This window comes from Ptychodera flava (genome assembly GCF_041260155.1).
Source record: "Ptychodera flava strain L36383 chromosome 3 unlocalized genomic scaffold, AS_Pfla_20210202 Scaffold_26__1_contigs__length_13983176_pilon, whole genome shotgun sequence".
Classification (NCBI taxonomy): Eukaryota; Metazoa; Hemichordata; class Enteropneusta; family Ptychoderidae; genus Ptychodera; species Ptychodera flava.
In genome coordinates this window covers 13016342-13033160 of record NW_027248280.1, presented here as the reverse complement: position 1 = coordinate 13033160, position 16819 = coordinate 13016342, and the positions used below count along the sequence as shown (strand labels likewise).

Genomic DNA, 16819 nt, shown 5'->3' with positions numbered 1-16819 from the left:
ACGCCCTGGGCTGGTCACTTAGGAGTCGGAAAACTTATCATAAAATTCTCAGTCACTTTTATTGGCCTAATCTCAGGCAGGATGTAGCACATTTCTGTAAAACTTGTCACACATGTCAAATGGTAGGAAAGCCAAATCAGACCATTCCAAAGGCCCCTTTACAGCCAATTCCTGCATTTCAAGAACCATTTAGTAGGATACTTATAGACTGTGTTGGGCCCTACCAAAAACAAGATCAGGAAATGAGTACATGTTGACAATTATGTGTACATCAACTCGGTTCCCAGAAGCCATACCACTGAGAAATATAAAGACAAAGACTATAGTGAGAGCTTTAGTCAAATTTTTCACTTTATTTGGCCTCCCCAATGTGTCCAGTCCGATCAAGGCTCAAACTTTATGTCTGGCATTTTTCAACAAGTAATGGATCAGCTAGGCATTAAACAGTATAGGTCATCCGCCTATCATCCAGAAAGTCAGGGTGCTCTTGAGCGATTTCATCAAACTTTGAAAAATATGGTTAGGACCTACTGTTTTGACACAGAGAAGCAGTGGGATGAAGGAATTCATTTTCTGCTCTTTGCTGTTAGAGAGTCAATTCAAGAGTCTCTTGGTTTTAGCCCATTTGAGCTTGTATTTTGACATACAGTCCGTGGCCCACTTAAGCTCGTTAAAGAGAAATTCCTATCAGACGATAATGATTGTCTGAATATTTTACAATATGTGTCAGATTTTCGTACAAAACTCTCTAAAGCATGTGAATTAGCCAGAGAAAATCTTTAGTCATCTCAGCAGTCAATGAAAATCAAATATGATAAAAACACCTCAAAACGGAAGTTTGAACCAGGTCAAAAGGTTCTTGTTCTACTTCCAATTCCTGGCAAACCACTCCAAGCTCGTTACTTTGGGCCATATCTAATTGATAAAAAAATTGAGTGATTTAAATTACATCATAAAAACACCTGACAGGCGAAAACAAAAACAGCTATGTCACATAAATATGCTTAAGCCATATTTGGATAGGGATAATCCTACTATAACTCAGCCTGTCAGTACAGTCAGTTCTGGCCATTATGAAGATAGTGATACTGAAACTGACTTGAGTGAAAATACTCTAAACTCAAAGCTGGGCTCGGTCAAGCTTCAGAACTCAGAAATCCTGGAGAAGCTGGAGTCTACAAAGTTGGCACACCTCCAGCCAGAACAACAACAACAGGTGAAAGAACTGCTCCACGAATATAAACACCTGTTTCAAGATGTTCCAACGAGGACAAACGTCATCTATCACGACGTTGATGTGGGGACAGTAAGCCTGTAAAACAACATCCATACAGACTGAATCCAACAAAAGCGAAATATCTCCAGCAAGAAGTCAAATACCTGCTGGACAAGGACTTTATGAACCCAGTAAAAGTAACTGGAGTTCGCCGTGCATACTTGTTCCCAAATCAGATTACAGTTATCGTATGTGCACGGACTTAAGGAAGGTCAACACTTTAACAAAGACAGACACTTTCACAATCCCGAGGATTGATGACTGCATCGACCGAGTGGGAAAAGCCAAGTATGTGACGAAATTTGACCTACTGAAGGGATTTTGGCAAGTCCCTCTGACGGATCGTGCTCGTGAAATATCCGCCTTTGTTACACCAGTCGGATTGTTCCAGTACAAGGTGATGCCATTCGGAATGAAGAACTCTCCGGCAACGTTCCAACGGATGATCAACGATGTCATATCCGGGCTAAACGGGTGTGCAGCTTACGTTGATTACGTCATCCTGTATAGTGACACCTGGGAGGAACACATCAAGCTCATGCGGAAGTTCTTTGAGAGACTGAGTAAAGCAATGTTGACTGTCAACCTTGCCAAATCTGAGTTTGGTTGGGCAAGGGTGACTTACCTCGGACATACTGTAGGACAGGGTGAGGTAAAACCTGTTGATGCCAAAATCAGTGCCATTTCAAGTTTTCCCATACCAAACTGCAAACGACAACTGATGCGCTTTCTCGGTATGGCTGGTTACTACAGAAAATTCTGTCCAAATTTCTCCACATTACTGAGCCTTTGACTAACTTACTTAAAAAGAAAGTAAAGTTTGTTTGGTCAGAGCAATGCCAACAGGCATTTGATACACTTAAAGCCATACTGCAAAGTGCCCCCGTGTTGTCTGCACCAGATTTCACTTTGCCACTCAAATTAGCTGTAGATGCTAGTGATACGGCTGCTGGTGCTGTTTTATTGCAAGAGGATAGTCATGGTGTAGATCATCCTGTTTGCTATTTTTCACGCAAATTTAACAAATCCCAGAGAAACTACTCTACAATTGAAAAAGAGTGTTTATCTTTGATATTAGCTTTACAGCATTTTGAAGTTTATGTTACTTCTTCAAATCAGCCAAGAGTGGTTTATATTGATCACAACCCTGTTTTTTTTCTGCAGAAATTAAAAGGCAAAAATCAGAGATTGTTAAGATGGAGTTTAATATTACAGGAGTTTAATCTTGATATTAGACATATCAAAGGCAGAGACAATTTAATTGCAGACTGTCTCTCTCGTATATAGACTTCATTGTTGTTCACTTTCAAGAAATTTAAAGAAATTTTACTTTAGGGTAAAAAAAAAAAAATTGAGTACTTAAATCTTTTCAAGATTACATTTGCAAAAGAAAGATTTTTCTTTGACAAATTTTCTTTTTTGAAGAGGAGGTGTGTTATGTAGGTCATTTCCCCCCACACTCATCATGGCCTGAGTTCAATTAGTCTAGAACATTCTCAGGTCACTGCCCTTTAATAACCTCACAACCTTGAATCCAATTAGTCATGTTTGGAATGTTCTAGAAATTTAATTAGTTGTGTAAGAGAGATAATTTTAGAACAGTAATTAGCATGTCATAAAAGTTCTAGATTGTTCTTATATGCATGTGTATAAAAGGGACGTGCACAGCTTCCAGTCAGACTTTTGGGATCGTGTCTCTTGTGTTTACTAAACTCCAGCAGTAGTCATTCTTAAGACTTTTCAACACCTTCCCTGCCAACGCTGGATTTATACTGTGGAGTTTGTGCAGCTTCAAGCCTGCAAGCCAAGGACAGTTCATTCATCCGACTGACTGTTACATCTCTGAGACTGGAGCTTTGCCGTCCCAGCTGAGATAAGTAGTCTGTACACTTTTAAAGCTTGTACTCTATCCCTGACTTAGCAATTAGTTTTATTTTCGTAATAAATTTTGTTTAAACGTTAACTGCTGAGTTCACCCTTTTGTTTCGTTTTCTCTGCACGTAACACTATGCATGGCGGTCTATAATGTGTGCGTATTTTGTTGATGATTTCGTATCCAGGAATATCACACGGACAATAAAAGTTTTGGCAATAATATCAGCTTCTGTCAAAAGTGACCCTTCCCCAAGATAGGTTTATAAAAAGTGACCCTCCCCCTTGAACTGTTTTCTAAAAAGTGACCCTCCCCCCAATTCCCCCGGCCCTCCCCCCTGTAATTACTGAAGGCTCCCTTACAACCGACGGTATACGATTCGTGTGCAAATTATCCGAAAACTATCCTGAGAACTCTTCCCTTTGTGTCACAATTTACACGTTGCAGTTTCAAATGTTATACCATTGGATCATGCTTCGTACGATAGAATTTAGAAGCCAACTACGAAAACTCTATATTTCAGAGCGTGAACGCATTGCGTGATTGCCCATACTAGGCGCGATAGCCCATACTTATCTCTAGCTCGATTTTATCTAAAAGTGCATGACAGAAGACAACAACTGCCCTTTGCCGTATTTTGCCGACAAAATCAGGTGTTGTATGCTTAAGCGTTGATGATAACATGCTTCTCCTTTGAATGGCTTATTCAACGATATTATTTGTTGGTTATAAACACGTTAAGCAAACTGTTTTCATCGAAATACCCACTCTCCCCACAAATAATTGGACGCGGATGTCTGTTGAATTCCGCGCGAATAGACACGTTTGAAACTGTCATTTCTTAGATCGAATTCAGTGGTCAGAAAATGATTGATGTATGCCTTGGATCGTCATCTCTCAACAACATGGCGTCGATATTTGCCTCCAACATTGGGAGTGCAATCGGGTGTGTCGACACCAGACGTAATCTCGACTTGCCTTGTCTGCACTTTAAGTTGGGATACAATCAGTCTGTTTCATTCTCAATCAACTTTGAAATTACAAAAATAACTGTAACCCCTGTCTGTCTATCTTTTGTCTGTCTGTCTGTGTCTCACTCATTGAAATGTGTTTGAAAAACCCAAATGTCAACAATGTTATTTATTTTAAAACCAGGGACAATATTTGTTTAAGTCACCTCGTTCCCGTCAGACAATCTAAATCTTTCACAACAATGTCATACTTATGTTAATTTTGCGAGCCAGCCTCACTGAGTAAACAGCCTCCTACTCGTTGTGTGGGCGCTGCTCCTACATACATCTCATATCATAATGGTCAGCAAAATGACAGCTTTCACAGCTTTTTATTAGGATTTGCTGCGGTGGTTTGCCGCTGTTTGTGAACAAACAGATGCCAAATTTGTTGACTGCGATGAGTTATGCTGGTCGCACACTGACTTATTTATAGAATTGAGATTATACACCTTGTTTAACGTTAAATTTGTTCAATGAACACTTACTCTGCCTGATATAAAACTGGGTACGAACTGCTTAAATTTTGCTGTCACAAGCAGAAATTCAATGACTACTTTATTTTCTTGATGGCGTTCTCTTTATAACCGCCAACGCATACTTTTTAAGCGAAGCACTTTAAAAGTTCAATTTGCTGAAAGAAAAATTAAAATGGTTCATTCTCATGTTCCATGTGTCCTTACTCAATATCTCTATCTTAGACTCCATACTTTTTTCTTTTTTGTCCTATGTCTGCTATATATGTTTGTCGGTCAGTATGTCTGTCTGTGACTCTCTCTCTCTCTCTCTCTCTCTCTCTCCTCTCTCTCTCTCTTCTCTCTCTCTCTCTGACGTTTTAAATACTAAACAGGACATTTCTGTTACAAACACTATCATATCGATGCCCGCACAATCTTACCAAGGTAGGCGGCGAGTTTACTTTCTATTGCGTACTCGTGTGATGTTGTCATGTCGAATATATTTTGCGGTTATATGGTACACGCTATTGCCTAAGAAATAACACATAAGAAGTTAATAAAAGGATTGCTAGACAGATATATCTATCTATCTATCTATCTATCTATCTATCTATCTATCTATATAATCTATGTGTGTGTCTATGTATGTATGAAGGTATGCAATCATGCATGCATGCATGCATATATGTATGTATGTATGTATGTATGTATGTATGTATGTATGTAGGTAGGTAGGTAGGTAGGTAGGTAGGTAGGTAGGTAGGTAGGTAGGTAGGTAGTACTAGGTAGCTAGGTAGCTAGGTAGGTATGTAGGTATGTATGTTGTATGATTTAAGGATACTACTGAGGTCACATCATTTAATTTCCATCTCGACTACATTTACATTTACTGAAAACACGACTGGAAGGCTACAGTGGTTTGCTTTGAAGCATTTGCATTACTCGAACTAGACATATAGTCTAAATTGAGATGTTGCCAACATGCCAGGTGTAATTATCATCTGAGCAGTAATTCCAGTAAATCACAGAGAAATCAACTATGATAAAATTGAAACACTGTCTTGCAGATGTAGTGAAAACTCTACACCTGAAAGCAAGTGTTAAGACTTGGAAAGTGCGTGGATATAGGCGGTGGTGTTGTTTTGTCTACGTCTGACCTCTTCCTAGACAATGTTTCAACTTTTTTAGAGCTGATTCCATTAGCTTGATACCATTTGAAAATTGCACTTTGAACTGTTGGCAACACCTCGATTTAGACAATATATCTAGTTCGTCTTATATCAATGCGTCAAAGCGAACTGTATATTTTGCTCCGATCTACTAGATATTAAAACTTGTCATGGTATAAGATTTCGGGAAACATCGGGGTTTAATTTCGCAATGTTTCCCGGAATCTTATACCGTGACAAGTTTTAATATCTAGTAGATCGGACAAAAAGATTGAAGGGACTTATTTTTGAAAGTTGCGTGGTAATTCCTTTTGCACCAAATTGAGCACAGGCTTCCGATATCAAAATTGTTGGCACATTTTAGAATAAGGACATATCATTTACGATTCATGGGATTAATGTGTCACATAGAATGTCCAAAATGCTTTGAAGTGGAAAATAAAGAAACGCAAATGGTTTACTATGTACTTTTCTGCCGTTTGATTCGCATAACAATATAGTCCTTGTCCCCATTTGTACTAATGGAACGTCCCACACTTGCTCATAAATGTGGGTGTCTTCCCCGGACCAAAGGCTTACATTTCTGATCAGTAATTGCTGTTCAGCTCACGGCACGATGAAACTGCTTGGCGATTTTACAGTGTTGCTTTTAGCAAACATTGTTTCGGGCGCTGTAATCAAACAGGTAAGTTTTAACAACTATTGATGATAGGCCTATAACATTTTTTTAACTTAAAAATTCAAGTATGTTACGACTACGGCTTTTATCTTGAATCATTACTCTCAGAGAGAGAGAGAGAGAGAGAGAGAGAGAGAGAGAGAGAGAGAGAGAGAAGAGAGAGAGAGAGAGAGAGAGAGAGAGAGAGCGTGTGTGTATGACAGGTGTCGAGAGATAAGTAGTGTGCCTTTTGGTAACAGTTGGCGATCGGAATAGTTGCATTAGTATAGAAAGTAAATGGGAGAAAAGTACATAACTACATGCATCACAATGCCTTCGATATAAGTGAATATATTCGCAGAGTATACTTTACCAAAGTTCACACGTTTTTTTTTTATAAAATTCCTAGAGTTATTGGCAAGGACAATCATTTAATATGTCAGTATATGTGGACTATAAGTTAAATTACTATTATCAACGTAGGCTGACTCATGTAGGCCAATTGAACAATGCCATGTATTGCATCTAATCGAATAGACTCCTTGACTGGTATCTGTCATGAATATAGCAAAATGTGAAAAAGATGATGAATTGTTATTCTTACAGCAGGAAACTTCAGGCACTAGAGTGTATGCACGACGCGACCTTGGTGTGCAGGAGAGTTCTCTCTGTGTAGAGAGCTTAAGCACCGACTATCCATACATTTGCAACAGCATTCCGAGGTGCCTGTACTTCCCCGGCAAGACTGTCGGGGACGGTACCTGCCAGGTCTGTAACGGGAATAACGAATGCTCCGACGGGGAAGACGAAGAGGGCTGCCTAGGTAATTACTTTAAATTTATCAAGGAAATGCACCTCGGGGAGGTTCATGTATTCAATCCCTTTTACTTTACGGTACTTTTCATTCTGGCTTCTCGGCTTTTGGCTCAAATTACAGTAAATATGATTCACAGAAATTTTAACCAGCGAGGATATATATAATATATATATATATATATATATATATATATATATATATATATATATATATATATATATATATATATTATCGGAGTATACAGATGTTCTCGTGGGGAATTACAGTGCTCGATGCTTGAAGTACTTTGCACAGATCTCATGAATGAGTTAATGAATGAAGTAATGAGTCAATGAATGAATGAATGGATGGATGGATGATGAATGAATTTGTCCACTTGAATGAATGATGGATGGACGAATGTATGTATACATGAATATGAAAGAATGAATCGATGAATCAATAATATACATAGAGGGAAGGATGAATGAATGAATGTTCTGTATGTTTTGTTTCGTTCAGCGGAAGTTTGCTACTATGTCTGACTTGGGACGTTCATATTTTCCAACGAGAGAGAGAATGAAAAATGTGCATACGCACGAGTCATGAAAGTTTACTCGAAATGGAAATGTGTTCTTGAGATTAATAAAATCATCATTGGAAACAAAAAGAAACCAATACAGTGGCGACATTTAGAAACAACCTCAAACAGATCTGACCAAAACCGACAGGCTCTACTTACCCTGCGTATTATTTTCCTTCAGTTCAAACGGAACCCTATCTCAATTCTCTGTGTTCCCAATTAAAACCCCGATTTCCCGTACTGCTGTGCAACTGTCGGATCGTCTGGTGTCAAGTGTCTGCAGGAGAGACAGAGCTTTGACGGCTTGTGGCACTGTGAATACGGCAGTGATGTAAGTGGCTGAGGCAAGATTTCGCATCAAGCTAATCTCTGTTTCCCAGACTGCACTCCTATTCGGCTGCCCTCAGGGGCGGCCTGATGGAAAACCCCTCCCCCCCCCGTGCGCTGTCTCGGTAACAGGACAACGAGCAAGTTTGGATAGTGGATTTTATATTTTATTGAAGGGCTTATGGGTGTGTTTTATCGAATTTGATCACGTGAAAGACTCTTTTTGATGAGAGTCAAGTTAGCACACCTTTTATGTTAAGTATAATGCTAACAGTTGAAAAGTAATTGTTGTCGATGAAGTTCACAGTTGAAAGGTAATATTAACTATTGTCGCAGTATTGCTTTATTGTATTAACATCTTATTTTAGTTATCTACGCTAAATACGAACAATCGGTGAAATATTTAGCATTTGATCGTCACTTTGTGTGACAAGGGCCTTATTATGTATCCGGACCTGACATGGTGCTTCAGCAGCAACAGTCAACTTACATTGTGTTTTTTGCGCACAGAAAATGAAATTGACCTCGTCAAAGTCGGGAAAACGATCCGACATTTCCACGTTCTGTGAGACCACAGCACAGGTTACCCAGCAGAGTAACTGTTATTCAATTTGTAGATGGTGAGCCATTTCATCGTTAGTCAACAAATTAAAAAGCCAGCAAAGAAGGCTTGCTACGCAGCCGGTTTCTTTGTTGTGAGCTGCAGAATACGTTCATGATTTATCTAATACCTACATTCACTTTATCATGTACAGTTGGAGGGGTAAAAACGCCCTCGAAGCCGTGCATTTGTACGTATTACGCCCCTGCCGGGTTCACATATTTGCGTCATACATTTGAATTTGACCAGATTCCTGCCCACTGACAGCACCACAGTAAGTGAGGCTACCAACAATTATCCATGATCTGTACACACGGAGATCACTCACTGAACTGAAGCAAATCTCTTCTGTACACAGAAAAACTAAGTCCATATTTCAAAATTCTGGCAACATAGTTCTGATAATCATAACGTCCTATGAGAAGATCAACCCCTTTTCCGCGGAGGAGATAGCAATTTTGTTATTTTATTGACTTAGATTTTTGACAGCCATACACAATATTTTCAAGGAAACTAAGGAAATAAGTTACATCTTCATTGGCAAAAGAAAGGGTATTGATTTTTTTATGTTCGTAACAAAGAAATTTTGCATGTCTGACAGGTGGTATGATGAGACCATATTAGTTGCTGATAACTTTATCTTGACACGTGTGAAATTTCAGCACTTTTTCTCTGAATTTTAATCATAATCAATAATTTCGGAACATAGTTTTAACAAATAATCCTGAACTTAAATTGTGAGTTACAAATTGTTAAGAAACTAATAAAATTGAAAAAGCCTTTAACGAAAAATGTCTGAGTGAACAAATCAAGGGGCATTGTGGGTAGCCTCAATTACTGTGAGCACTACCGTCCTTCAAAAGCGACAAGTAACCACCCGCAATCTTCCCATCCATATCTGGACCGATGAAGTCATCGCACCAACTTTTAATAACCTGTCCAAGTGACCTGACCAATCAAGCAAAGCATTAAATTCTGTAATTTCGGCCGATCTTTCGAGTAAAATCCAGTGTGATCATACCTCACTGCCGACTTAAGATAATTTACGACAATTAATTACACAACGCCGTTCTTCTTGAAGCACCTCGATGTCAGCCTTATTCTTTATTTGTGCGTCTGAGCGATACTTTGCGAGTTCTACAGGGAAACAAATGACGTCATTATGTATATACCAATTGATTCACGATGGGATGCTGCCATCGTTTTTATTGAAAAATAGACTCATATATAGGTCATAGTTTTGATATTGCTCGCCATAATATGTTTTGACGACATCTGTTGTACGGCATATTGGCCCTAGCACGCACGGGCCCTTCCATCGAAAACCTCGGTCTGCTAAAACTGTATCTGGGCCCTTAAGATTATTACCGTTTAAATTAATGTAAGAGTGGACAAATATACACAGCCAATATTTGTCATAAACAGGTGGGGACACGTGGAGTTGAATGATTAAGCGGGCAACTTGCACGGTCATATTGCTCTGGGACGACGGCAAACTATTCTGACATTGCGCGAGAGCACTTAGGAGCTCTTGTCATGCGTTAGGGATTTGCAAGAAGTCGGGATATGTAGAGAGTTTAGAGACATCTTGTTGAAGAATAGGTGGAAATGTAACAGCTTTCAGCTTTCTCTACCTCTCAAAAAGTTAATGTCTTTGAAATATCGAAGAACAGGACACTTTCGTCTGAAAGACACATGATTATTTATATTATGGCGTTTGCTTAAATTCGGGACAAGGTCAAAAAAATATAGAACACCTAGTTATGCTTTTATTTCAACAAGCAAACTTGCAACTTATTGTTTGTTGATGGCTACTCTAGCGGGTTAGAGTCATCGTTTTTGTCTTATAAAAGTATGAATTTCGATGACTGTGTTTAACGAAAGCATCTATATAAAACCACTAACATGTCGCTTTCTTCCGTCAACTTTTTGTTTTGTTACAGACTACAGCAAGCAGTACGGCACAGCCAATGGCCAGTGTCCAGTCCCTTCTCAAAGTAAACTCGGCGAGAACGCCCCCTCTTTCGACTCGCAGATGCTAGAAGCTCACAACTACTTCAGATGTCTTCATGACTCTCCATCGATGACGACAAGTTCAGCCATGAAAACACGAGCGACCACTGCTGTTGAAAACAGCGCCGCCACCGGCGAACTCATACACACCTTCGAAGGCGAGAATTTGGCCATTATGGTTAAAATGCCCATAGCTGATGCTACAGGTGATACAAAGAGACGAATGCCCGTTTTGATTGATCATATAAAGCACATATAATATTCTCGTACTGAATGAGCAATATTTACTGTAAATTCTTATGTTCAAGCTTTCTTTCACGTTGCAACAACTCAAAGTCATAGTCCGAGGTCAATTGTCATTCCGTGTGTTTTGAGTGAAGATTTTTGCCAACCTAGCTCATCGATTTACTTAATGGCCAAGATTTTCAAAAAACATTGTTGGCATTTTTTCTGACAACTCTGAAGGTCATTTCAAGGTCATTTCTTAAAATCAACAAAATCAGCTATTCTTAGCTATAAAAGGATTTTTATGCCCAGTTTTGCAACAAAATTATTTTGGAAACATGCATTTTGTTATGGATTATTCCTTATAATCATTAAAATTTAGGTTTGTTGAAAAAAACGGCAATTGCATTAAGAATATATAGAACTACTTTGCCAAAGGTCAATTAAAGGTCAGTATGAAATTTCCTTTGAATTTTTCCATATTTTAAATATCACATTGATTTTCCATATCTTAAACATCACATTGATTATCTTGTCTACAATTTCAGATTCATAAAACTTATACAATAGTCTCAGGAAATCAGATGTCTAAGGGACTGGTCAGATTCTTTGGCCTTGGGGGACAGTGGATTCAGGGGGTCACCCTGTTTTTGACTTTGGTGATAAAGGGGGGTTACCATGTTATTAAAATGCCAAATAGGGGGGTCGACACGTGCTCATACTTGCCTAAAATGCATCTTGCCAGCAACAAATTTCATGATTGAGTTGCATTTTCGGAATGCACTTCGGGCGCGTAACTTTATATAAGACATATTTTTGAGAGCTCCCCCCAACAAGCGCGAAACTTGCATATATCAGATATATATATCAGAGATATCTTTGTGTTTAATGATTTTTGGCGCGCCCTTTGGGCGCGTTACTTTAAATTTCAAACATATTTTTCAGCACGCCCTTCATCCGTATGACTTTCATATATCACATATATCAGAGATATGTGGATGTTTAATATTTTACGGCGCGCCCTTAGGGTGCAGTATTTTAATGTATCAGATATGTGTCAGAATTATCTTGATGTCTGTAAATTGAAAGTAAGTTTTGCAAAGTGTACATGCACTAAAATTTCACAATTTTACATTTTGTCTTATAACAGTTTTGAAGATCCGGTTATGCATAAAAAGAGTGGAATACATTCACAGCTTATTCAAAATACTGTATTCAAACTTTAGAATTGACACTTTTAATGTCCTATCTTACAACTGACATGACAACCACCTTTTATTTTACCTTTGTCGTTCACAGGGGGTCACCCTGTTTTGAAAAGTTGGAAAAGGGAGGTCAGCCACTTTTTGACACCGGCAAAAAATAATCCACCCCCTGGCCGAAGAAACTGACCGGTCCCTGACATTTCCTGTCAAAGGTCAATGACTTTTAATGCCATAACTCTAATCTGAAGAAAGTTTAGCTATAAATACGGCTAGTTTTCAATCGGGTTCGAACCCACAACATACGGCATCAGTCGTTTAGCGGAGAGGCCACAGAGAGAACCGCTCGGCTAAATCTCCACTCCCAAAAAAGAGTGGTTCAATAGCCGGCTAAGTTAACGGTGTTACATGTTTCTGACTGAGACCGCTCCACACGTTGTAGAGTTCGTGAAGCACTCACACATGCATGCTCACTATCACACATCGCACATACAAACTTTATCGAAGCGAAGAAACGAATTCATCGCTTTAACTGAGCGAACGATAACTATAGCTATAAAAGTAATACCATCACACAATTCCATGTTCCTTACATATTGCCAAATATGAGTCATGTACTTCTCCAAGGTTAAAAACCGCTCCTTCAGCAAGTCCAACAAGGAAAAAAATTCGATATCTGCAGCAAGCATGGTGGTATTGTCATTACCGACATTTGCAGATCCAGTCACACACAAAGTCTGCATTTGTGTTTAAATTTTCAACGATTTTGGTCCAACATCTTTTGTGATATTTAATGTCAATGGCTCTAGCATCCTTTGGATCTATTGCATCACTGAGTCCGACTTTTAACAAGTTTGATTTTTCTTGGTTTACTGCCCTTTGTGGTTTTCCCCAGTATTGAGTGAAGAAACCTCATGGAGAGGACCCAAAGAAAACTTATATTGTTGACAGAATAAACATGCTTTTGTCGTATGTACTAGCTGAGGTTTAGTGAAAGCAACTTTATGTTCAGATGAAACAACACATCCATAGTAGATGAGGTTTAAAGTTGCTTTGCCTAATATTACAGAGCTATCACCTTGCTCTAATGCTTTTTCATAGCGCAATGTTGCTCTCTGGAGTAGACCTCTGTGGCAAGTATTTGCTTAGCATTCCCTATGCCAGCTAGCACCACAAGCTCGAAGGGAAAAAGAATCATCATCCCTGAATCTTGAATTTATTTCTGGAAAGACACCATCACCAAATACACCTCTCTGGTGCACAAACTCCGCACTGTGTCATATGCAGTGGGATTTGACACAAGCTCACCACTTGCTTCCTGACGTATCAGGCATAACGTTCTGAAACAGACTTTACCGGTAAGTCTGTTTCATAGCGTCCTCTTTTCAGAGGAATGATGTTTTTCCATACTGAAAATTTGACGAAGTTATTTGCATGCAATGTCAGTATGTGAACTATTTATATGTGAAACGCAACCACTAAATGTTAACTATTCCGTGACATTACAATATCTAGTAAATAGCCTATGGATAACGGTTTCTGAGAAACTACTAACACTGTCTTTGACTTCTCTTGTCATCTTTAACCCTAAATAACCTATGGACTAAACCTGTGTCTCAATAAAGAATCAACCTATTGTTAATGTATCATTTTTCGTACTCTATATCAATATTCTACCAATGGGTGTCTTGGTTAGTACAACATGTGTGTACTGGAGTTGATTTTCAAAACCACAGATAATAGCCTATATTTCTCAGTCAAGAGGCTTAGTTTTGATAAACGGCTTCTACATATAGCCTATGTTTAGCAACAAGTCTCTAATCCCTGCTACTGTTACTAAGGAAACATCCAAATCGTTTTACACGACTTGGAGAGAAATGCGAGGAAAAGGGATGACTTACTCTTACTACTAGCAAAGAGTACACTGCCAGCTGCACAGTAATCCAGTCTACACTAGTTAAATTCTGCGCAGAGGTCTGGATTTTACAACCTTGCAGAGCTGGTAATACTTACGCTGAAATGCACAGAAATTGATAAAATAACGTCTATGATGTAGTTGTCAAGCGCAGTGCATGTCAGAAACCAATCCGTGTCATTATTTAACACAGTGCATGGGAAATGATTGACAACTGCAACACACACAAATCCTTGTAATTGAATATAAATCCAATAAAACGGTAAAAAAAGATCCAATAATGCCTCAAACAAGGTTTTTTAAATCTATCATGAGCTGTTCGGTTCCCCTACACCAGTGAAGGTAGTTTGGTCAATCATTATAGCCAATTTGTATGCACTACAATGCTTAATCAATGGAATTTGCCGAGTAACGAATGACCTTGAATTTGACCTTGACAAAGTGGAAAGAAAAAATGCCAACAATGTTTTTTGGACTCTCCAGATATTAAGGAACAGAATGATATATGTTGACAAGAGTCTTCACGAAATGCACACGGAAGCCAAAATCACGACAAGTGACCCCGGACTATCAGCGCTAAAGTACTAAATCACGATAAGTGTGTACCTTGATGAACTATTCTCATAAACAATTATCAAACAAAACAATTTGAATTTCCTGATTTCAAAACGCAAGCAGCTGTTGAAATTAATAAAATAAAATCACTGTCAATGAGTGCCAGACTGAGTGTGAAGCCTAAAAACGTTGCAATGCTGTGTTGGCGCCAGATTACCTCATCAGAAAATTTACTTAACACAAGATCACAATTTAAATGGAGAACACAAGGCTATCACACAATCATGACCTTCTCACATTCTAGAAAAAAGGCGATCCAAGGATCGCCAAAAGTGTCTTTTAGTGTAGTATGACCAAATTATTCGATGACTAAGTCAGGTCACATTGTGAAATGTTTGTGACTAATTTATCCGAATATTGGACGTTTGTTTCTTATCAAGTCAAACCACAGAGAAACACCACAATAATATGACTGATACACAGCATCAGCGTCAAATTGTCTTTTTAGGGTTCGGCCTGACCAAGATATGGTACGATGAAATCGTAGACTACAATTACGACGACTACACACAGAGCACAGGAGTTGTTGGTGAGTTCTTGTTACGTCTAATTAATAAACTAAACCACATATTTCTACGTCATAATCGATTTCGTGTCATGCTACTATGACCATCACATTGTTGCCGCTCAAACGGCGTGATGTCAGGTTCAAAACTGAACCCATCTCGTTGGTATGTACGTCATAAGCTGCAGTCCAAACCTGGTAAACACGATAAAAGATGCTCGAATTTTCGCAGCGGTCACTCCTTTTATAGTAACTGTATGTATATTGATACAAATTGTCGTCTGATTATATTTAGTCGCGATGATTCTTACGAAACTTCTTTGGCTATCTACTGCCAATGTTTAGGCTCAACTTGAATAAATTTTCCTCATATTCTCTCTTTGTTACAACAACTGTACTGACGATAGTGTCATCAACAGAAGCAATTAGTTGTATCGACAGGTGATATCACAACAAAAATCCAACTCTTACATTTTCTACAGTAAAACGCATTTGACGATGACTTATATCGTCGCGGTTACTTACGAGTAAATCGTGTTTACACTAAAACAAGTATAAATCAACCGTGAAAAAATACTTTTCTTTCTTCAATTTGTCATCAGGTCATTATACCCAAGTGGTGTGGGCTGACAGTGCAAACCTTGGTTGTGCCCATACTGTTGACATCAACGATGACACACAGATTGCGTGCGAGTATGATCCCCCCGGAAACTTAGCCACCGTTGCAGCTCACCAGGAAAACGTGAAACGACCAATCTAGATATATTTTCAATTACAGCTCAATATTCTGTGTTCCTAGAGCTTTATTTGTCGTTTGAATTTTTCAACAAAATTATGCTTTGACGTCACTACGATGGTTAATATAATATCGATTGCTGAAGGATGTGATGTGACAAAAACGTGACCGAAATTCTAGCGTTCAAATTGCTGTTATAATACTGTCAATTGCTAGAAAGTTCTTTAGATATTTTAGCTTCAGATGCTAAATCTTGGGTTATTGTAAGATGACAAGTCTTTGCACAGTTCTAGATTGTACGAACGAATAAATATGCTTTAGTTACAAACAATAATATGTCTTTTTCTTTCTTGAAAAGAATATAATTCAATGCTACACACAAAGTAGAGACAATGTACTTGATCGCCAAATCGGAAACCGACTTACATTAGGTGATGTCATTCTCTATATAGCTGATTCGATTTTTGTACAGACACTTTCGCTTCTAAACTGAGGAGCTTGATTACTTGAAGTAAAAGATAGATAGATAGATAGATAGATAGATAGATAGATAGATAGATAGATAGATAGAAACAGACAGAAGACAGACAGACAGACAGATAGATAGATAATAGATAGATAGATAGATAGATAGATAAGATAGATAGATAGATAAGAAAGAGATAGAAAATAGATAGATAGAAGATAGATAGATAGATAGATAGATAGATAGATAGATAGATAGAGAGAGATAGATAGACAGATAGATAGATAGATAGATAGATAGATAGATAGATAGATAGATAGAGAGAGATAGATAGAAATAGATAGATAGATAGATAGATAGATAGATAGATAGATAGATAGATAGATAGATA

General features: G+C 38.3%; 1 protein-coding gene across 1 annotated transcript; it reads left to right on the top strand.

The window, feature by feature from the left end:
- The first annotated feature begins 6402 nt into the window (after window positions 1–6402).
- Window positions 6403–16084, top strand: LOC139125973 (Golgi-associated plant pathogenesis-related protein 1-like). Its single transcript, XM_070692048.1, has 5 exons — window positions 6403–6471; window positions 7051–7267; window positions 10695–10970; window positions 15170–15250; window positions 15829–16084. The coding sequence occupies exons 1-5, from the start codon at window positions 6403–6405 to the stop codon at window positions 15984–15986; spliced, it is 801 nt and encodes a 266-aa protein (XP_070548149.1). The 3' UTR covers window positions 15987–16084.
- The last annotated feature ends 735 nt before the right edge of the window (window positions 16085–16819 follow it).

Bases quoted from the DNA above. Each gene is read 5' to 3' on its own strand.
- LOC139125973 (XM_070692048.1), top strand. From the start codon at position 6,403: ATGAAACTGCTTGGCGATTTTACAGTGTTGCTTTTAGCAAACATTGTT. The intron at 6,472-7,050 runs GTAAGTTTTAAC...TTATTCTTACAG, and splicing joins CGGGCGCTGTAATCAAACAG to CAGGAAACTTCAGGCACTAG. The intron at 7,268-10,694 runs GTAATTACTTTA...GTTTTGTTACAG, and splicing joins AGACGAAGAGGGCTGCCTAG to ACTACAGCAAGCAGTACGGC.